This window comes from Pseudopodoces humilis, chromosome 9, assembly GCF_049639895.1.
Source record: "Pseudopodoces humilis isolate 2021_Gansu_Grassland_sample_001 chromosome 9, ASM4963989v1, whole genome shotgun sequence".
In the NCBI taxonomy this organism is placed as follows: Eukaryota; Metazoa; Chordata; class Aves; order Passeriformes; family Paridae; genus Pseudopodoces; species Pseudopodoces humilis.
The window spans coordinates 4113321-4129073 of NC_142208.1; the positions used below are offsets into that span (position 1 = coordinate 4113321).

The 15753-nt window shown below is 41.6% G+C and overlaps 1 protein-coding gene across 3 annotated transcripts in view; it reads right to left on the reverse strand.

Moving 5' to 3' along the window:
- The window catches only part of PCDH15 (protocadherin related 15), a 665923-nt gene that overhangs the window by 261678 nt on the left and 388492 nt on the right, over window positions 1–15753 (reverse strand). For all 3 annotated transcript variants that reach the window (XM_088059571.1, XM_088059572.1, XM_088059570.1), the window contains exon 5: window positions 7211–7329. In XM_088059571.1, coding sequence (XP_087915697.1) covers window positions 7211–7301 — 91 coding nt within the window. In that variant the 5' untranslated portion in view covers window positions 7302–7329. The remainder of the gene's footprint in view (window positions 1–7210; window positions 7330–15753) is intronic.

A 15753-nucleotide genomic window follows, 5' to 3' on the forward strand; every position in this document is an offset into this window, starting at 1 on the left:
CTGTCAGGGAGTTGTGCAGAGCCAGAAGGTTCCCCTGAGCCTCCTTTGCTCCAGCCTGAGCCCCTTTCCCAGCTCCCTCAGCCACTCCTGGGGCTCCAGCCCTTTCCCCAGCTCCGTTCCCTGCCCTGGACACGCTCCAACCCCTCCAGGGCTCTCTGGGCCCAGAACTGGACACAGATCCTGCTGGCTTGTGCAGGAACTCAGCCCCTGCAGAAGTCCAGACTTTCCAGAGGTTCTGGAAAACTCAGATCCCTGTTTAAAGCCTTCTGAAGGAAGAGTCCATAATCACCATCAACAAGAATGTTTCTGTGTCACTAGAGGACACAAAATGATTCACATGAACACCTCTCAGTATCAGAACAGAAAAAACAGTGCCTTTATTCTCTGACTCCAGTATTTATAGATTCTCGACAATGACCAGGGATTGGATAATTAAGTTACCACCTTCCCAAGCACACTGGTCATGCAAAACATCCATCAAAACATGTTTCTTAGATGGAATGTGATAAACAACTTATGTTTATAGGACTTTCATGAGAAAGTAACTAAAACTATGAAAACATTATCAGAAGGCTTAATTTTCAGGGTGACATTTCTGGGTACTTTAAGTGATTCAGAACACACAGACTCCATGTCCTGAGATCTACAGCCCTGAGTCTGTTCCTGTTATATGAAAATAAGTTCTACAAAATCAAGTTTCGATCTAGCTGAAGTTCCTGTGCCTTGTTTTAAAACAGATACTTCCCATAAAAATAAACAGATTAAACCACAGTGTCTATCATAGTTTATCTGTCCACATGTGACAATCTCATATAAGGATTCAGAAAATAATTCTTAGTGGTAGACTGAGACAAGGAGAAATGAGAAGGGAGTTTGGAATATAACAGGGGCAGCAGGTAAAGCAAGGATTCCTGACCTTCCATGTCACCAAGACATGGGAATTCTGCACTTCCAAACTGTTGCTACAAACACAGTATTGCCAATAAAAACTAAAACTGAGCAGGCAATGCAAATTACAGGTGGAGTATGAGGTAGAAGACATGACACTGAGGCAGATTTTAAATCCTGTCAGTTGTAGTGTCTTAGTTCTTTGGAAGTCAAACTAGTTTAATTACTGTCCCACAAACTGAATTTCAAAGCCTGATTTCCTCCGAAGTTAAAACATTCACATTTTAGGGCTTCCTAGTTAGGAAACAGTGTCCGTTTATCTGAGCTGCCTTGGTACTAAAATCTACTGGCCCAACTAAGCTGCAAACGTGTTTCTGCTAAAGAGAAAACAACAAAGGAAAGGTTGTGGCCTTCTAAGTCTTCTTGCTGCTTAGAACAGATACAAAATGTCTTCATGACTGAAGAATGAACCAGAAAGTTCATGTCTGCAGAGCTGCAGTGGCTCTGCTCACACAAAGACTGCACGGCTACAAACCAGCATATGAGTGCACAGACAGACTGGCTGATGATTTTTAAGAGTTTGGCCCTAAAAGTTTCACTGGAGTTAGAGCTGCAAGTCCCAAAGTATGAGTGACTCTTCTAGAGGGGACACAAGGTGTTCCAGGGCACTTTTATGGGGGTTTCTGGTTTTCCTGCATCAGGAGTTCCCTTACCAGGTGTGAGTAGCACCTTTAGGAACCCAGCCCTTGGAAGAAAGAACCAGGTCAGTTCTTACAGCCTTCCCCCACCAAGGGATGGCTCAGGACAGTTAAATCCTAAAGGAATGAAAGAGTATCAATGTTTGATACCCTAAAATCTAGACAATCCAACACATGGGCAGGAGAACCACAGAATCCCAGGGCACAGCATTGTGTGCACACAGCTCTGCCACAGCCCCAGGCAGGAGAGCCCACAGCCTCTCTGGCCAATGTGTTCAGGGCTGGGCACTGCCCAGGGAAGAAGTTGTGCCTCCTGGCCAGGGGGAATTGCTGCCATCAGGCCCTGCCCGTGGCTCTGGTGCCATTGCTGGGCCCCCGGAGCAGAGGCTGGGCCCTGCTGGGAGCCCTCCCTGCAGCCAGGGCCAGCCAGGCCTGAGGGCCCCTCTCAGCTGGGGCTCCTCTCCAGGCTGAGCAGCCCCAGCTCCCTCAGCCTTTCCTGGGCACCGAGATGCTCCAGGCCCTTCCTCATCCTGGTAACAAAAAAAAATAATGCTCCCAGTGCCTGGAAGAGGCTCATTCCTAGCCAGATCCTACAGTCTGGTGCCTCCAAGGCTGTTGGGGATCTGGGATTTCCTCCTTCTCCAGAAGCAGCTTCCTGCCTCATCCCTCACAGCACAGCCACAGGGAGATCCCAGGATCCTCGGTTCCTTTCACCAGGGCTAAAATCTGTACATTAACTGAGATGAACCTTGTTTCAGTGCCCCTATTTTGTGAATAACTCACCTCTCACCTCAGGGAAATTCATCTTGTCTCCTCAAAGTGCTGCTGGTGGCACTCAAAGACACTTTGAAGAACTAAACCCTTCAGAGGAACTTAATGGCTCCACTACAACTCAACAACATCAAGGAGAGCTCTTTTCCCTGTAGGATCAATGGCACAGCTCCCAACCAAACGCAGCAAGTCCCCATAAAACACAAATGACTCCTGTTCCCAAGAACAGACACTTTCCCTCAGGCAAGAACCTGGTTGCATTTCTCTCCTCTCCCTGGATCTACAGGGCTCAGAAAATGATCAATGGGCTCTAAGTACTCAAATATGCATTTTCCCCAGTTAATTTCCTGCCCAACAGTAATAGATCAAGATCTGAAACTATTTTCTTTCTAAAACAGCCTCTTAAGGTGATTTGTAAGGCCCCTCAGTGATTCAATTTTTGTAGGAGAAGACTGTTAGACTGAATACAGACATTAACTAACAGAGGGGGCCTTGAAAAACAGATGAAGGGGTTTGGTCCTGGTGGCACAAGTAAACAGTTGTGTTTTACACATTTTATTACTTTACACATTTACATTACTTAAAAAGTCACCCCCACTCAGGGTAGTGCCAAAGACCATTTAAATGTTTTTTATTACATTCTGATAAAAAAAAATATCCATCTGCTGAACACTTAGGAAATGAAATCCATATTTGGATAAGCAAATCTTCTGATTAGTTTTATTTTGTGAAATTTTGTTTCAGAATGAAACAAAACCACTGAGCCAGCAGTGAGATCCATATTCCACAGTGCAGGTGTCCATGGCTCATCTCTTGTTCCACAGTGAAGCAGAAAGGAAGGAAAAGGAAGGAAATGAGTCTGAAACCAGAAGATTGGAAGAACTAAAGTGATAAGTCCAAAATAGAGTTGAAAAAAGCAAAATTAAATAATCAAAAGAGCATTCCTTCTTAGCCATACATCCCAAGAGAAATACAGCTAACATCCTGTTTGCATCTCCTATGGGATAAACAAGTATTATTCCTCAAGTGAGTCAGAAGGTATGATTTCATGGAACAGCTCCAGGAGATTTCTGGAGTGGAAGCTTCTAGAAATCCTTATCTCCAGCATTATGGTTGGACTCACTGCTCTTGAAGGTCTTTTCCAACCAAAATGATCCTGTGGTTGCATTGGCTCCACACCAAACACCAGTGGGACCCAAGTACTGACATTTTTGGTGTGTGACAGGGTGGTGTAACAGGTCCCTGGGTCAGGGGAATGCATGGGAAAGGTGACATCAAGCCCAGCACTCCCCCTCCTGCCCCTGGAGAAGCCCCTCAAACACAACCCAAATTTACAAGACAACAAAAGGACCAAGACGGGCTCATCCCTGAGCATATGAATTCAGGATCTTTGTCACTATTCTTCCTTTACAGCTATAAATCTTCAGGAGAAATATAAGGACCTTAAAGTGTTCTTTTCATTCATGTATAAAAAATAGCAAAATAACTTTAAAAGCAGCATCCCAAAAATCTTCAAAAACCCTCCAAAGATTCCATGGTATGAAACAGATCCCCACAACTCACAGCCCCATTACACTGCTTCTGAAAACACCAAGAACAGATCCATTGCAAATTTTGTGGGTGGATCTTCACATTTGCTTTTGGTTTTTAAAAGGGATCAGAATGACTTCTGCCTTCTATTCATCTTTTAATAGTAAAGAATAAATTATTGGTGCCCCTCCAGCTCACTTTTGTATTTTCATGAAGGGTATGGACTCAATGTGGGTAATTAAATATGTTAATTGGCAAATAATTGCTGCTGGATTGGTTTGGTCTGGCATAAAAGAGCAGAGAGTTTTGAATTCAGCAGCCTTCTTTGCTGGCCAAAAGTTGCTGCTAATTTTTTCTTTCAGCTCTAGACATTTGATTAGAGAGAAGAAAAAAGGGAGAAATTTGATCCAATGTTTCCACCTTCCTCCTCCCTGATTCCTTTAGCCTCAGAGTTTGCCTCTGAATTCAGTAGAGCAGCACTGGAAAAATGAAAGATTTCAGCTGACCTAATTTCATGTATTGCACAGCTACAAGTAACACATTTCTATTTGAACTTAAGCTAAAAGACTATGAAAAAAAAAAATTAAACCTTTGCAACATTTCTTCTGTTTGGAAGAGAGACAACAGCAGGAATTGCAAAACCAGATCTCTTTTTTTCCAGAAAATCAAACCAAAAATACTCACAATATTCCCCATCCACACTCAAGCCTAACATTTATTCTGGCGTACCATAGGATTGAACAAAAGCATTACAGGATGAAAGAATTGAAATTAAACACTGAATGGGCTCATCAACAGTAAATTAGGACTGATGGGCATGGCTCTGTAACAAAAAGTATTGGGTTTTTTAATAATTAGAGGGGTGTGTTTGAATACAAAGGGACTACAGTAGATGGGAAGTACTTGAATTTCATCAGGAGCAGATGGGATCATGGGGCAACTTCCTGCTAAGTCTAGGAATAAAGCAGCCTGACCAAGGCATTCCTGGATAAAGTTACTTTGGGACATCATTAATTGCTGTGGCTGGGGAGGATTTGGTGACACAGGAGGTCAAGCAAAACATATGAAACAGAGAAATTATGAGTTAATGAAGCAAAGCACAGCAAGAGGGGAAAGAAACTCAGTCAACATCCACAGCTGCTGCCCAGAAAATGGAGGATTGGCATGTGGAGTGCAAAGAAACAACACATCATTTTTGACAGAGCTGAATTTTTATTTACTTGTATGTATTATTCTGCTGTTAAGAGAACTACACTGTTTAGAAATGGCAATTGCCAGAAGAACACATCTTTTCTATGTTATATTTCAGGTTACAAATTCTGCTCCTGCAGATCAGAACTCCTCCAGGCCCAGCCCTGAACAGAGTTTTCTATTTAGCTGTAAGAAACATATTTCCAAGTAATTATTTCTATAAGCATTGCCCATTTGCTGAGTCACCAGTGCCCCACCTTGGCTTAAATCCAATTCCAGCTCATTTTTTCTCTATTTCACTGTGAAATTTATCCAAAGTGCTTTTAGCTACATTTACCCTTTCATGAACACAGTGTGGGGGAGGAAATCAGTTCAATTTGTATCAGGGTGCTGCATGCTCCCCAAGAAACAGCATTTCTGAACAGTCCCCCTGAAAAAGCAGCAAGAATTTTGGCTACAGGCAGCAAATTTATACTCAATATAACAAAGCTGCCTTGTTCAGGTCATATAACCATTACCAAGGATAAAATCAAATGGGTTCTGTGATAAATAAAATTGGCACGAGCCAGGCTAAAAAAATTCACACAAAAATTATGTTTATAACCCTTTGAAGTAAGGGAATTGCTGTATTTGCTCAGTCACAGGACACTGCCATTAAAGATTGGTGGCCTTTCCCCTCCTCTAAATAACCTGGAAGAAAAAGGATTCTGAAAAATCTTGGGATAAGGACACAGAGATGAGAATTTGTCATACGAGTACAAAGGAACAGAAATGGAAACCTGAGGGATCCCTTTTTCCCCTTCAGGCGATCAAGTTGTTCCTGTCCTGTCTGGGCCATCTGTGTTTTGCATATTTCATCACCCAAGCCTTACTAGAAATGGCTCCTCAACCAAAAATCCCCATTATATTCTCCTCAGACGCCATCCTGCTGCTTCTCCTCCACCCAACCCAGGATATTCCTCCTCAAACCACCACCAAGGTCAACCTTCGTCATCCTGATGGCCCCTCTCCTCAACCTCAATAAATGATTAAAATCCTGTTAATTGCAACCCAGCACAGAGTGAATATGTGAAATGTGAGCAGCTCATCCACTTCAGTGTCAGGAGTGACAGTGATTATGACACGGTGTAAAAATGGAGAAAATTAAATTAGCTTTCTTGTACATTATGGACATTAAATATAACATGGGGTTGGGCTGGGGGATGGAAGGGAATAAAAGGACATTTGGAGAGCGATTAGGAGAGCAAGAAACAGAGACTTTTGACTCAGTAGCAAAAAACAAAGCATAAATCAAGCAGGATTGAAGACTTCCCATGGAAGCAATATTACTTTACTTCCTAACTGATAAAACAGAGGTTTTTAAACCAAAAAGGATGCTAAAGTCATCAATTTGTACAATTACAGTTCTACCCACATGGAGTGCCATGGATAATGAGCAACTTCATTACAGACATTCTGAAACCACACTCAGTTTTCACTTATCCCACTCATTATTCCCAAGAGTATTCAGGAACAACTCTGACAGACTTTGTCTTTCAATGCTGTTAAATTGTTCAAAAGAATAAACCCTAATCAGCTATCCAGGGCTGTAATTTTTAATTACCAGAGATCACTGGCAGGACACATTTCTGTTGTCTTTTAATTAAATTCAATCAAGATGCTCTGAAGGGTGACACGAGCTACCGGTGCCATGTTGCAGGTTTCTGAAGTATTGTTTCTCTAGAAAACCCTCACTGGATTTTTGGATTTTTTCCCAATATTTTGGTCATTAATAATTCTCTCAAACTCCTGTTCTAACCACAACTGCTGATTTACAAACAAATTAAAGTTTACTGGAAAAGGTTGCACAATGAATAAGACAAAACCAATTCTGATGCTCGAGCCCAACACTGAATAATCATAATGGAAGATTTTATCTTGCCTGGTAAATCAACAGCTTCAAAAAAATGCAATCATCAGTAGATGCTGAAGCCATGAAGTACAAAACACACACAGACCTTTCTTCCTTGTAACCTGTGCTCCTACCAAATTACTTCTTCAAGTTATAATTTTGAGGGGGAAAAAACATTTCAACAAAATTCCAGAGATGTCCCAGCCCTCCCACAGCTCCACCCCCTCAGCCAAACCCTTACCTTCATCATTCTGGGCCAGAGCCCATGCCAGGACAGCAGCAAGTGCCGTCCCCACTGTGAACCATTTCCAGAGACAAAGCTGCTGGACCATTTTCCGTCAAACTTCACTCAAGGCAGAGCTGGAAAAGAGGGATTTGACACATTTATTACTCAACCTGCACAATGCTGAGCCACTACAAAGTCTTTCACAGGTATCTCCTACATAGGGGATATGCAGTCTGTAAGAGCGTGGCATTGTTTCAGTCACAAAAATAAGGAAGGAGAGCACCATTAGCATTACTCAGGATGTGTGTACTCATTAACTCAATAACTGTGCATGCACAGCCCTCCAAGTCAAGAAAATGCAAGGTTCTGGCTTAAATCAGATCTGATTTCCATAATTTCCCTGAAATAAAGTATTTATGTTGTCCTTCCTGTTTTCAAGCACTTTGGAGAAGCAACTGTAGCAGAGAAATTGCACTGATTAAAGTGGGGGTTCACTGCAAAAGGCCAGGGAGACCCAGGATTCAAAGGCATTGCCTAGGAAAAATGGGAATGATCCCTGAGGATGGCCTTAAATAAGGACACAGGTAGTTAGGTTGTGTCCAGGAAAATGAGACAAACACCACCAGCACCAGACCAAAAAAATCCCTACAACCAACAAAGTAAAATTAAAAACCAAACAAGGAAAAAAACCCCAAAAAATAAATAAGCAAAACAAACCAAAAAACAACCAAAAAAACCCAAACAAACCACCAAAAATATATGAAACAAAAAACAAACAAACAAAAAGCATACAAACAATAATACAAAACAGAGAAACCCTCCCAAGAAAAACAAAAACCCACAACCCTCTCCCTTCCCTCCCCTACCAAGACCTCCAAAACAAAAAAAAACCTGCCCAAACAAAAAATCCCCCACCAAAATCCCCAAGACAGGTCTGGCTGAACTCCAGAGCATACCTGGAGTATGGAACATTAGAAAGTTAAAAAAATCTCTGATTCATGATTCTAATAAAATGAATTAGCACAATTCTACAGCCCAGAACTGAATTATTAAAAATATTCCTTCAAATAAATAAAGTTTGGGATAAATACTATGACAGGTGCACAGAATGAAGAGAGATTTTAATCAATATAAACCAAATTATAGTATTTATTAAAGTAATTGTTTTATTAAAAATCAAAAAACTTGCAAAACAATCGTGTGTCAAGAGTTTTCAAGGAAAACCTGGGGGGGCTTTTTCCACAGGAGAAGGAGAGTAAATAGGTAAATGTAATAAGCCAGACTGAGTGGCCCATATTTACTCAAGTATTTAAAGTTCCTAGGTGGTTGATGATATGCATTATATATATATATATTTAGTTTGCTTGCAGGACAGATTACATGGCTGGGATCTCCAGGATGTCAGAGGTTTTTCCTAAATTCAATGATTCTAATCTGTGATTTATGAGGCTCCCTCACAGCAAGCACAGCTCCTTCTCCCTTTGTAAAAGCCATGGATTGCAGGTGACTTTATTGGATTTTATTACCAACATTCTGGAGAAATAAAGGGCAGCAGCAAAATGATTTCAAATTCTACACTGCACACATTGTTCGACTTCTCTTCTGGGGGTTTAGGATGGAGAGAGGCCTTTCCAAGCTCCACCTCCCCTCAGGCTGGACTCTTCCCAACCTGACCAGCAGCAGGAGGTTGGTACAGGCTGCAACAGGCAGCAATTCCAGGAAAAACTTCAATATTGGTCATCAAACAAGTGCAGTCCTAGCACAGATCTTATGCGACTGTTCTTTCCCGTTGCAAACGCATGTTTGTCTTGACAGAGCAGCTCCAGGTCACAGAACCTGGAATTCAAGCCATGCAAAGCACCCTCCTTCCTCCTCCTCTTCCCCTGCCCTTCCAGAGCTGTTTCTGTCCAAATTCCACCAGGGAATTGTGGAGTCACAGAATTCTTAAGGTCAGAAAGGCCCATTCAATTCATTCAGTCCAACCAGCACCACCACCATGGTCACCACTAACCCTGTCCTCAAATGCCACAGTCACATGTGCCTTGAATACTTCCAAGGACAGAGACTCCACCACTGCCCCAGGGCAGTTCCTCCCAGTGCTTTACAACCCTTTCCATGAAGAACCTTTCCCTAATATCCAACCTAAGCCTCCCCCAGCACAGCTTGAGGCTGTTTCCTCTCATACTCTCATCTATTCCCTGGAGGAAGAGACCCAACTCCCCTCTCCTCACTATCAGCTTCTTTTGGGGAATTGTAGGGAACAACCTCAGAGAGCAACCCTGACAGCTCAAATGGGAATTAGTGGCAAAACGGGAAGTTAGAGACAGCTCAAAGGAGAATTCCGGACTTCCCAAAGGAACTATTATTCCCATGTGAGAGAAAACCTCAAAAGGGCCTTTTCCCTCCCTTCTCCTTCCCAAAAAATGCTCATTTGGTTACTGTCATCCAAACCTCCACTTAGCCCATTCCAAAGTCATTCTGGAATTTGTAACCAAACCTTCACTAAAAACCCCAAAATTACTTTTACCATGATATATTCCTGCTGACTACTCGGAAATCAAGGCTGCTTACACATTAGCCAAATAGATTCCAATTAATCATCATTATCAAACCTCCTGGGAATTTTGGGGATGGGAGCTTCTCAGTATTTCACCACTACTTCCTCCCCTGCTAACAAAAGTTCCTGAAGGAACTGGGTTCAGCTGCTTTTCTACTTGAAGCAGTATGATTCCATTAAGGGGTATTTGCCTCCAACCTTTTATACCTCAAATCCCAGAATACAGAAGTTCAGGCGACTCTTGGAGTCTTCAGGTCAGTCTAAGGAAAATCCCATCCAAATACAGATTTTAGGTGTTATCAGACCTAAAAAAGAAGTGCACAGACCCACTTCTGAGGTCTCTGATATTTGATTTTACAACCTTGAAAAACAAAGTAAATCTAGCTCTCCAATCACGATGTTCTATTTTAGAAAGTTACTCAGAGCTCAGCTGACACCCTTGAGTGGAGTCTGCTCCTGAGAGATTTTTAGGATGGAATCTTGACAGATTTATTTTTGACTTTGATGAAATGTCAAGTTAAACCACAAGGATAGCAACACTGCTGCTCCCAGAAGCAGCAGCTTTCTATGCAACTGGACTACAGCAGAAGAAAAATCCTGGTTTTTCCTTCAATTTGTACCAGAAAAAAGAAGCAAAAAAACTCACAAAAAAAACAAACAAAAACCCACAAACAACCAAAAAAACCAGCCAACAGCCCCTGAAAGCCAGGAGTATAAAGGACAGAAAATTAGATTATTAAATTCAAATTATTCTGCTAACATGGAAACAGCTTAGAACAAATCACAATTTACCAAAGTGCCAAAAGGTTGACCTCTAAAAAATAAGGTTGAACTCCAGACAGGGCAAGGAACAACTATGAATTGATGAGAGAAGGAAGATCTGTAAAGTGAAAACACAAAAATGCCTACAAGACTCAGCATTTTCCTGAAAAATATTCTAATTTTAAATTTTAAGAGATGATAAAGGTGAATTAAAAACAAAACCAATCTAAATATGAGTTATGACATCCAAGTACTTTGAATATATTTAGAGGAACAATAATATGACAGTAACTTCCAATAGTTATTTAACATTAGATCTGGTGTTATTACAGGATTTAAAACTTTGCATTCATTAGAAGCTGGAGCAGGGAGGATCATGGCCTTGGTCAAAATAAATAACCATTTTCTGGCCAACCTCAACAGGGCCTGCCCACCCTCCCAGCCAAGAATTCCTTCCCAATATCCCATCTACCCCTGCCCTCTGGCAGTGGGAAGCCATTCCCTGTGTCCTGTCCCTCCATCCCTTGTCCCCAGTCCCTCTCCAGCTCTCCTGGAGCCCCTTTAGGCACTGGAAGGGGCTCTGAGCTCTCCCTGGATCCTTCACTTCTCCAGGTGAGCACCCCCAGCTCTCCCAGCCTGGCTCCAGAACAGAGGGGCTCCATCCCTGGAAGCATCTCCATGACCTCCTCTGGACTCATTCCTATAGCAATAGCTCCACATCTTTCTTCACTTCTTGAAATAATTCAATGGGGAAAAAAAAGAAAAAAAGAAAATCTAAAAATCTAAATTTTGGGCCAGGTTTGCCACAGGCCACATCCATTGGCTCCCTCACAACAGAACTGCCACATCCACACCCAATTCCATAGGAAATATGGACTATGGAAGTGCCCACACCACCCAAACTGCCACCAGCAACAACTTCTCTGGGTGCTCTCCATGAGCAGCAAATCTGAAACAACTTGGAGGCAAATGCTTTGAACTTTCTGCTCCTACAGTTGGTTCAAAGCCCTGACAAACTTCAACAGAAATCACTAAGTGAGCATTATTAATTCATTAGACATGTAAACAAATATTTGCTATTTAATATGTTTGTCAAAAACAATGGTTCCTGAGAAACTGCTGTGGCTGGATGAGTAACTCAGCATTTATAAAGGAATTAAATACCCATTTATATCTGTGCTGTTATTTCCACAACAAGCCTGAACTCTTTCAAGCATCAAGAGTGACCCATTTTGCTTAGTGGAGATGCTCTTTGCATCCTACAATTGTGATAAATCTTTAAAAATATTTATTTTTTAAAGGCTGATGCAACTAAATAGCTTTAACACAGCAAAAAATTATAGTGGACTGTTTTTTTATAAGGTTCATTATTATTACTGATCAGCTGAACTCCCTTAAAGTTTGTAGACATAAAATAGGGAGCGCAAATGCTTATTCTGGAGAACTGGTACCATAATAAATCAGAAATGCCAGTAAAACAGCAGGAAAAAGCCTCATACAGAAGCCAAAAAGGAGAGGAACTTGCTTTAGAGTCTGACAGCGTTCCTTGGTTAAAGCTACAGTTCATTAAAAACTCTGTGTCTCAAATGTTTGATTTTTGTAACCCAAACAATTCTGTTGAAGTGCCAGCATGAGCAAAAAGCTTCTAAGAGATTATTTAACCACAGGACACACACCAAAAAAACCCAAACTGTTTTGCCTCACAACGCTGTTCAACACTCAAGTCACCTCACCTGGCATGGAATTCATATCCATGAATTCCATTAAAGAACTCAGGGGGGTTACTTCTGATTAGCAGGTCCTGAGCCCCTCTCATTGGTGGGGGGCCCATCTGCTGGAAAACACCCTCACCTGGGGCTTAACCAGAAAAATAAACTAATTCCAGCATTCCAGCTCAGGAATCACCTCTGGCAGTTTGGGACATCCTGGAAGGCTGAAGATCAGCTTACTGCCTCCCTCCCATGCCCAGGCTCTGAGCCCCTCTCACTGGTGGGGCACATCCAGAGCACATCTGCTAGGCTGGAGAACAGCTTCAGCTGGGGCTTAGCCACAAAAATAAACCCTAATTCCAGCTCAGGAATCACCTCTGGTAGCTTGGAACATCCCAGAAGGGTGAATATCAGCCCACAGCCTCCCTCCCATGCCCAGTCCCAGATCCCATCTCACAGCCCCCTCCAACCAGGAGAAAAGCCAGGGAAGACTTCACCTTTGAGTTAAAACAGTTCTGGCTCTGATTCAGCTGCAGGTGTGACTAACTCTGTTTGCAGAAGTCAAATATATGCTTAAATGCTTTCCTGAAGAATTATTCAAGCATAAGCAAATATTTGGCTGTGCTGGTGCTACAGTGAATAATTTACAGTGCAAATCCATCCCTTTCTCCAGCTTTGGAGGTTCCAAAAATCCAAACATTACTCCAGGTTTTTTTTTTACTGACACTTCTTGAGCAATTAACACATGAGTATTTCAGCCTATGGACTCTTGGATTTACTCAATCCTATTAAAGTGCTCTCATGCTCTGGGACTGGCACAGTTGACTTTGATTTAACATTCTCCTCTCCTTGGGTAAGACCTTTCAGGAACGTGAAGATTTTTAAGACGAAATTTCAAGCTCAAACCTGCTCCCACCTCAATTCCCTTTTCCCAGCTGCTGGGTCTGTTCCACATAAATAAACACATTTTAAAAGTGGAACATTGATGCTGCATCTGTCCCTTGCCCTTGTGTTATTAAGCTCTTGAGTTTTTACCCTCACTTGTAGGCAGCGTTTTTAGAAAGCAAAGACACAACAGGGAAAAGACTTATATGAGGAGCTGAAGTAAAATTTCACCAGCAACTTGAAATTCCTCAGCATTTTCTCTGTATCTACATTCAAATAATTCACTTCAAATATTCCTGCTTGCCCCCATTCTTCCCGGGACTACTGGTTTTGCTTCTTTCCTTTCCCCACTCTTTACGCCTGTTATTTTCTGTGCCTTTCTTGTAGAAATGACTCTCTAAGAGTCAATGAGATGCCACTGCAAGGCCAAAGGAAAGCCTCAGTAACAGAGATCAAAAAAGTAATTTCAAACTTCAGTGAGAACACTACAGCTGCCCCTGGGTCTGGCTGGGAAAGATGCAATGGAGAAGTTAATTAACAAGCCATTTTTACTTCAATACAAAAATTTCTAGGTTTATTTCAATTTTGCACCCCCAAAACCCCAAACCAGCTATTTTCTTGGTTCCTATAATTAATTACATTATTTATAAAGTTATTTATTTTCCATCTCTATATATCAGTAATAGCCAGAGAATCCCAGAGAATGGTTTGGACTGGAAGGGACCTTAAAGCTCATCTCATTCCAACCCCTGCTGTGGGCAAGGAAACCTTCCAGACACTCCAAGGATACTTTTCCACCCTCCTGCCAGCAGAACATCCTAGAGATGATGATTTAAAAGGATTAAAATTATTTAATGCTGTTGATTCCCACTGAACAAAGAAAATTGACAGAGATGGAAGGTTTGCACAGAAAAAACTCAACTGAACTCACAAAACTTTATGGTATAACTGAGAAAGGGAGAGAGACGCACTTTTGTTTCCTCCTTACATCACTAGCAGTGATTTATTTCCTGTCTTTTTAACAAGCAATGCAGCTATAGGATGGATGAACAGGTTTAGAACTCTTCACTGTCTATTCCTGTCCCCAAACACCATTTTTTTCATGCCTTATGAATTTATTTATTCTTGTTTCCAACCCTCTGTATGGACTTCACCTATAAAATATTGTTTTCACAGGAGGTTTTGAGTCACAAAAGAAGTTGTTTGGCTGTGACACTGTTCATTTGAAACTCCTGTTGTGGAGATGGTGCCTCCAGAAAGGAGAGAGAGAAAAGATATCCTAAATTTTATATCAGAGCCAGGAGACTTCAGCTGAAAATTAACATTAACATAAAAAGATTAAAAGAAATACAATCCATATTAGGCAAGAGTAGCTCAGTTCATTCTTCAATGACCTTTGTCTTCATAAAATATGCACACAGAGCTAAAGTTACACATTAAAGTGTTAATAATGAAAATATAATTTGATATTAAAGTCCAAAGATCAGTTTCATTGCTTTTACCACAAGACAGGTATTGGATTCCATCCCAAAAACTTCTCCATTTCTCCCTTGCCAGAGCAGTTTCTCTCCAAAGGTCCTTCCCTGGGATTACATAACACAGAGGAGAGAATCCAAAAGGTAAAATCTCTCTGACAGCAGGAAATGTTTTGTCAAGAGCCCCTCTGAGTGTTCCTTGCAGGACACCAGGAACTGTCTCCACATCTTATGGCTGAAAAACTGAGTGGTGTTATAAAAATGGAATCATCTCAAACTAAGTTGGGACAATGAACATGAGCCAAATTAATTAAGTTTAAGTTAATTTGATTTAAGTGCATTCATTTTATTGAAGAAAATGACATTTTCTCAAGTAGAATTTATATGCCGCCTCTTTCCTTTTCCAAGATGATTTTATTTAAACTTTGTAAAAATAAATACACTAAACTTGTCTGTTTTCCAGAAATGAGTGTTTCAACCTGCCTGTAGTCAATAGAGGAGTAGTGTTAAATACACCCTGGAGTAGTGGCAGAAGATGTGTTTGAGTAGCTCAGTGCATGACATGTCAGAATTAACATGTGCATATGCCCTGAGCAGAGACTTCATCCAGCCATTCCCAAAACCAGCTGAAGATTTTGATACTGGAGATTACCAGGCCAGAAGTTAGGCCTGGCTTTGGAAATTAGGCCAGATGCCAAATAGTAAGGCTGGTTAATCCAGAGAGCTGCCACAAGTCTGTACCAGGATTCAAAAGACCCCTTAAAAACAAATGCACATCCCATTATTGTACAGGAGCCAGCCTGCCTTCCTCCACACCTTCGGAACACTCCCAGTAAATCCCAAGCATTCCTTCTGCCATCACCTGCTAGCAACCTCCAGTAACTCAGGGACACTCCCCTTCTGGCTTTTACCCCTTAGGGACCAGGCTCCTCAGCAGAGCCCAGCCTAAATTACACCATGTCATAGGAATTCAGGTTTCCTTTCTAGAAAAGAGCAGGAAATCAGAAGTTTCGTCTTTCTCAGGTTCTTGGTACATTATCAGTGACCACATTCTGCATTTAAATCACAGATTATTTCTTGAACCCCTGAGCACAAAGATCCTTCAAAACAAACCACCTCAGATATACCATGGTACATTTAGACCCCTCTCACAGCTCACCAGTTTTCTTG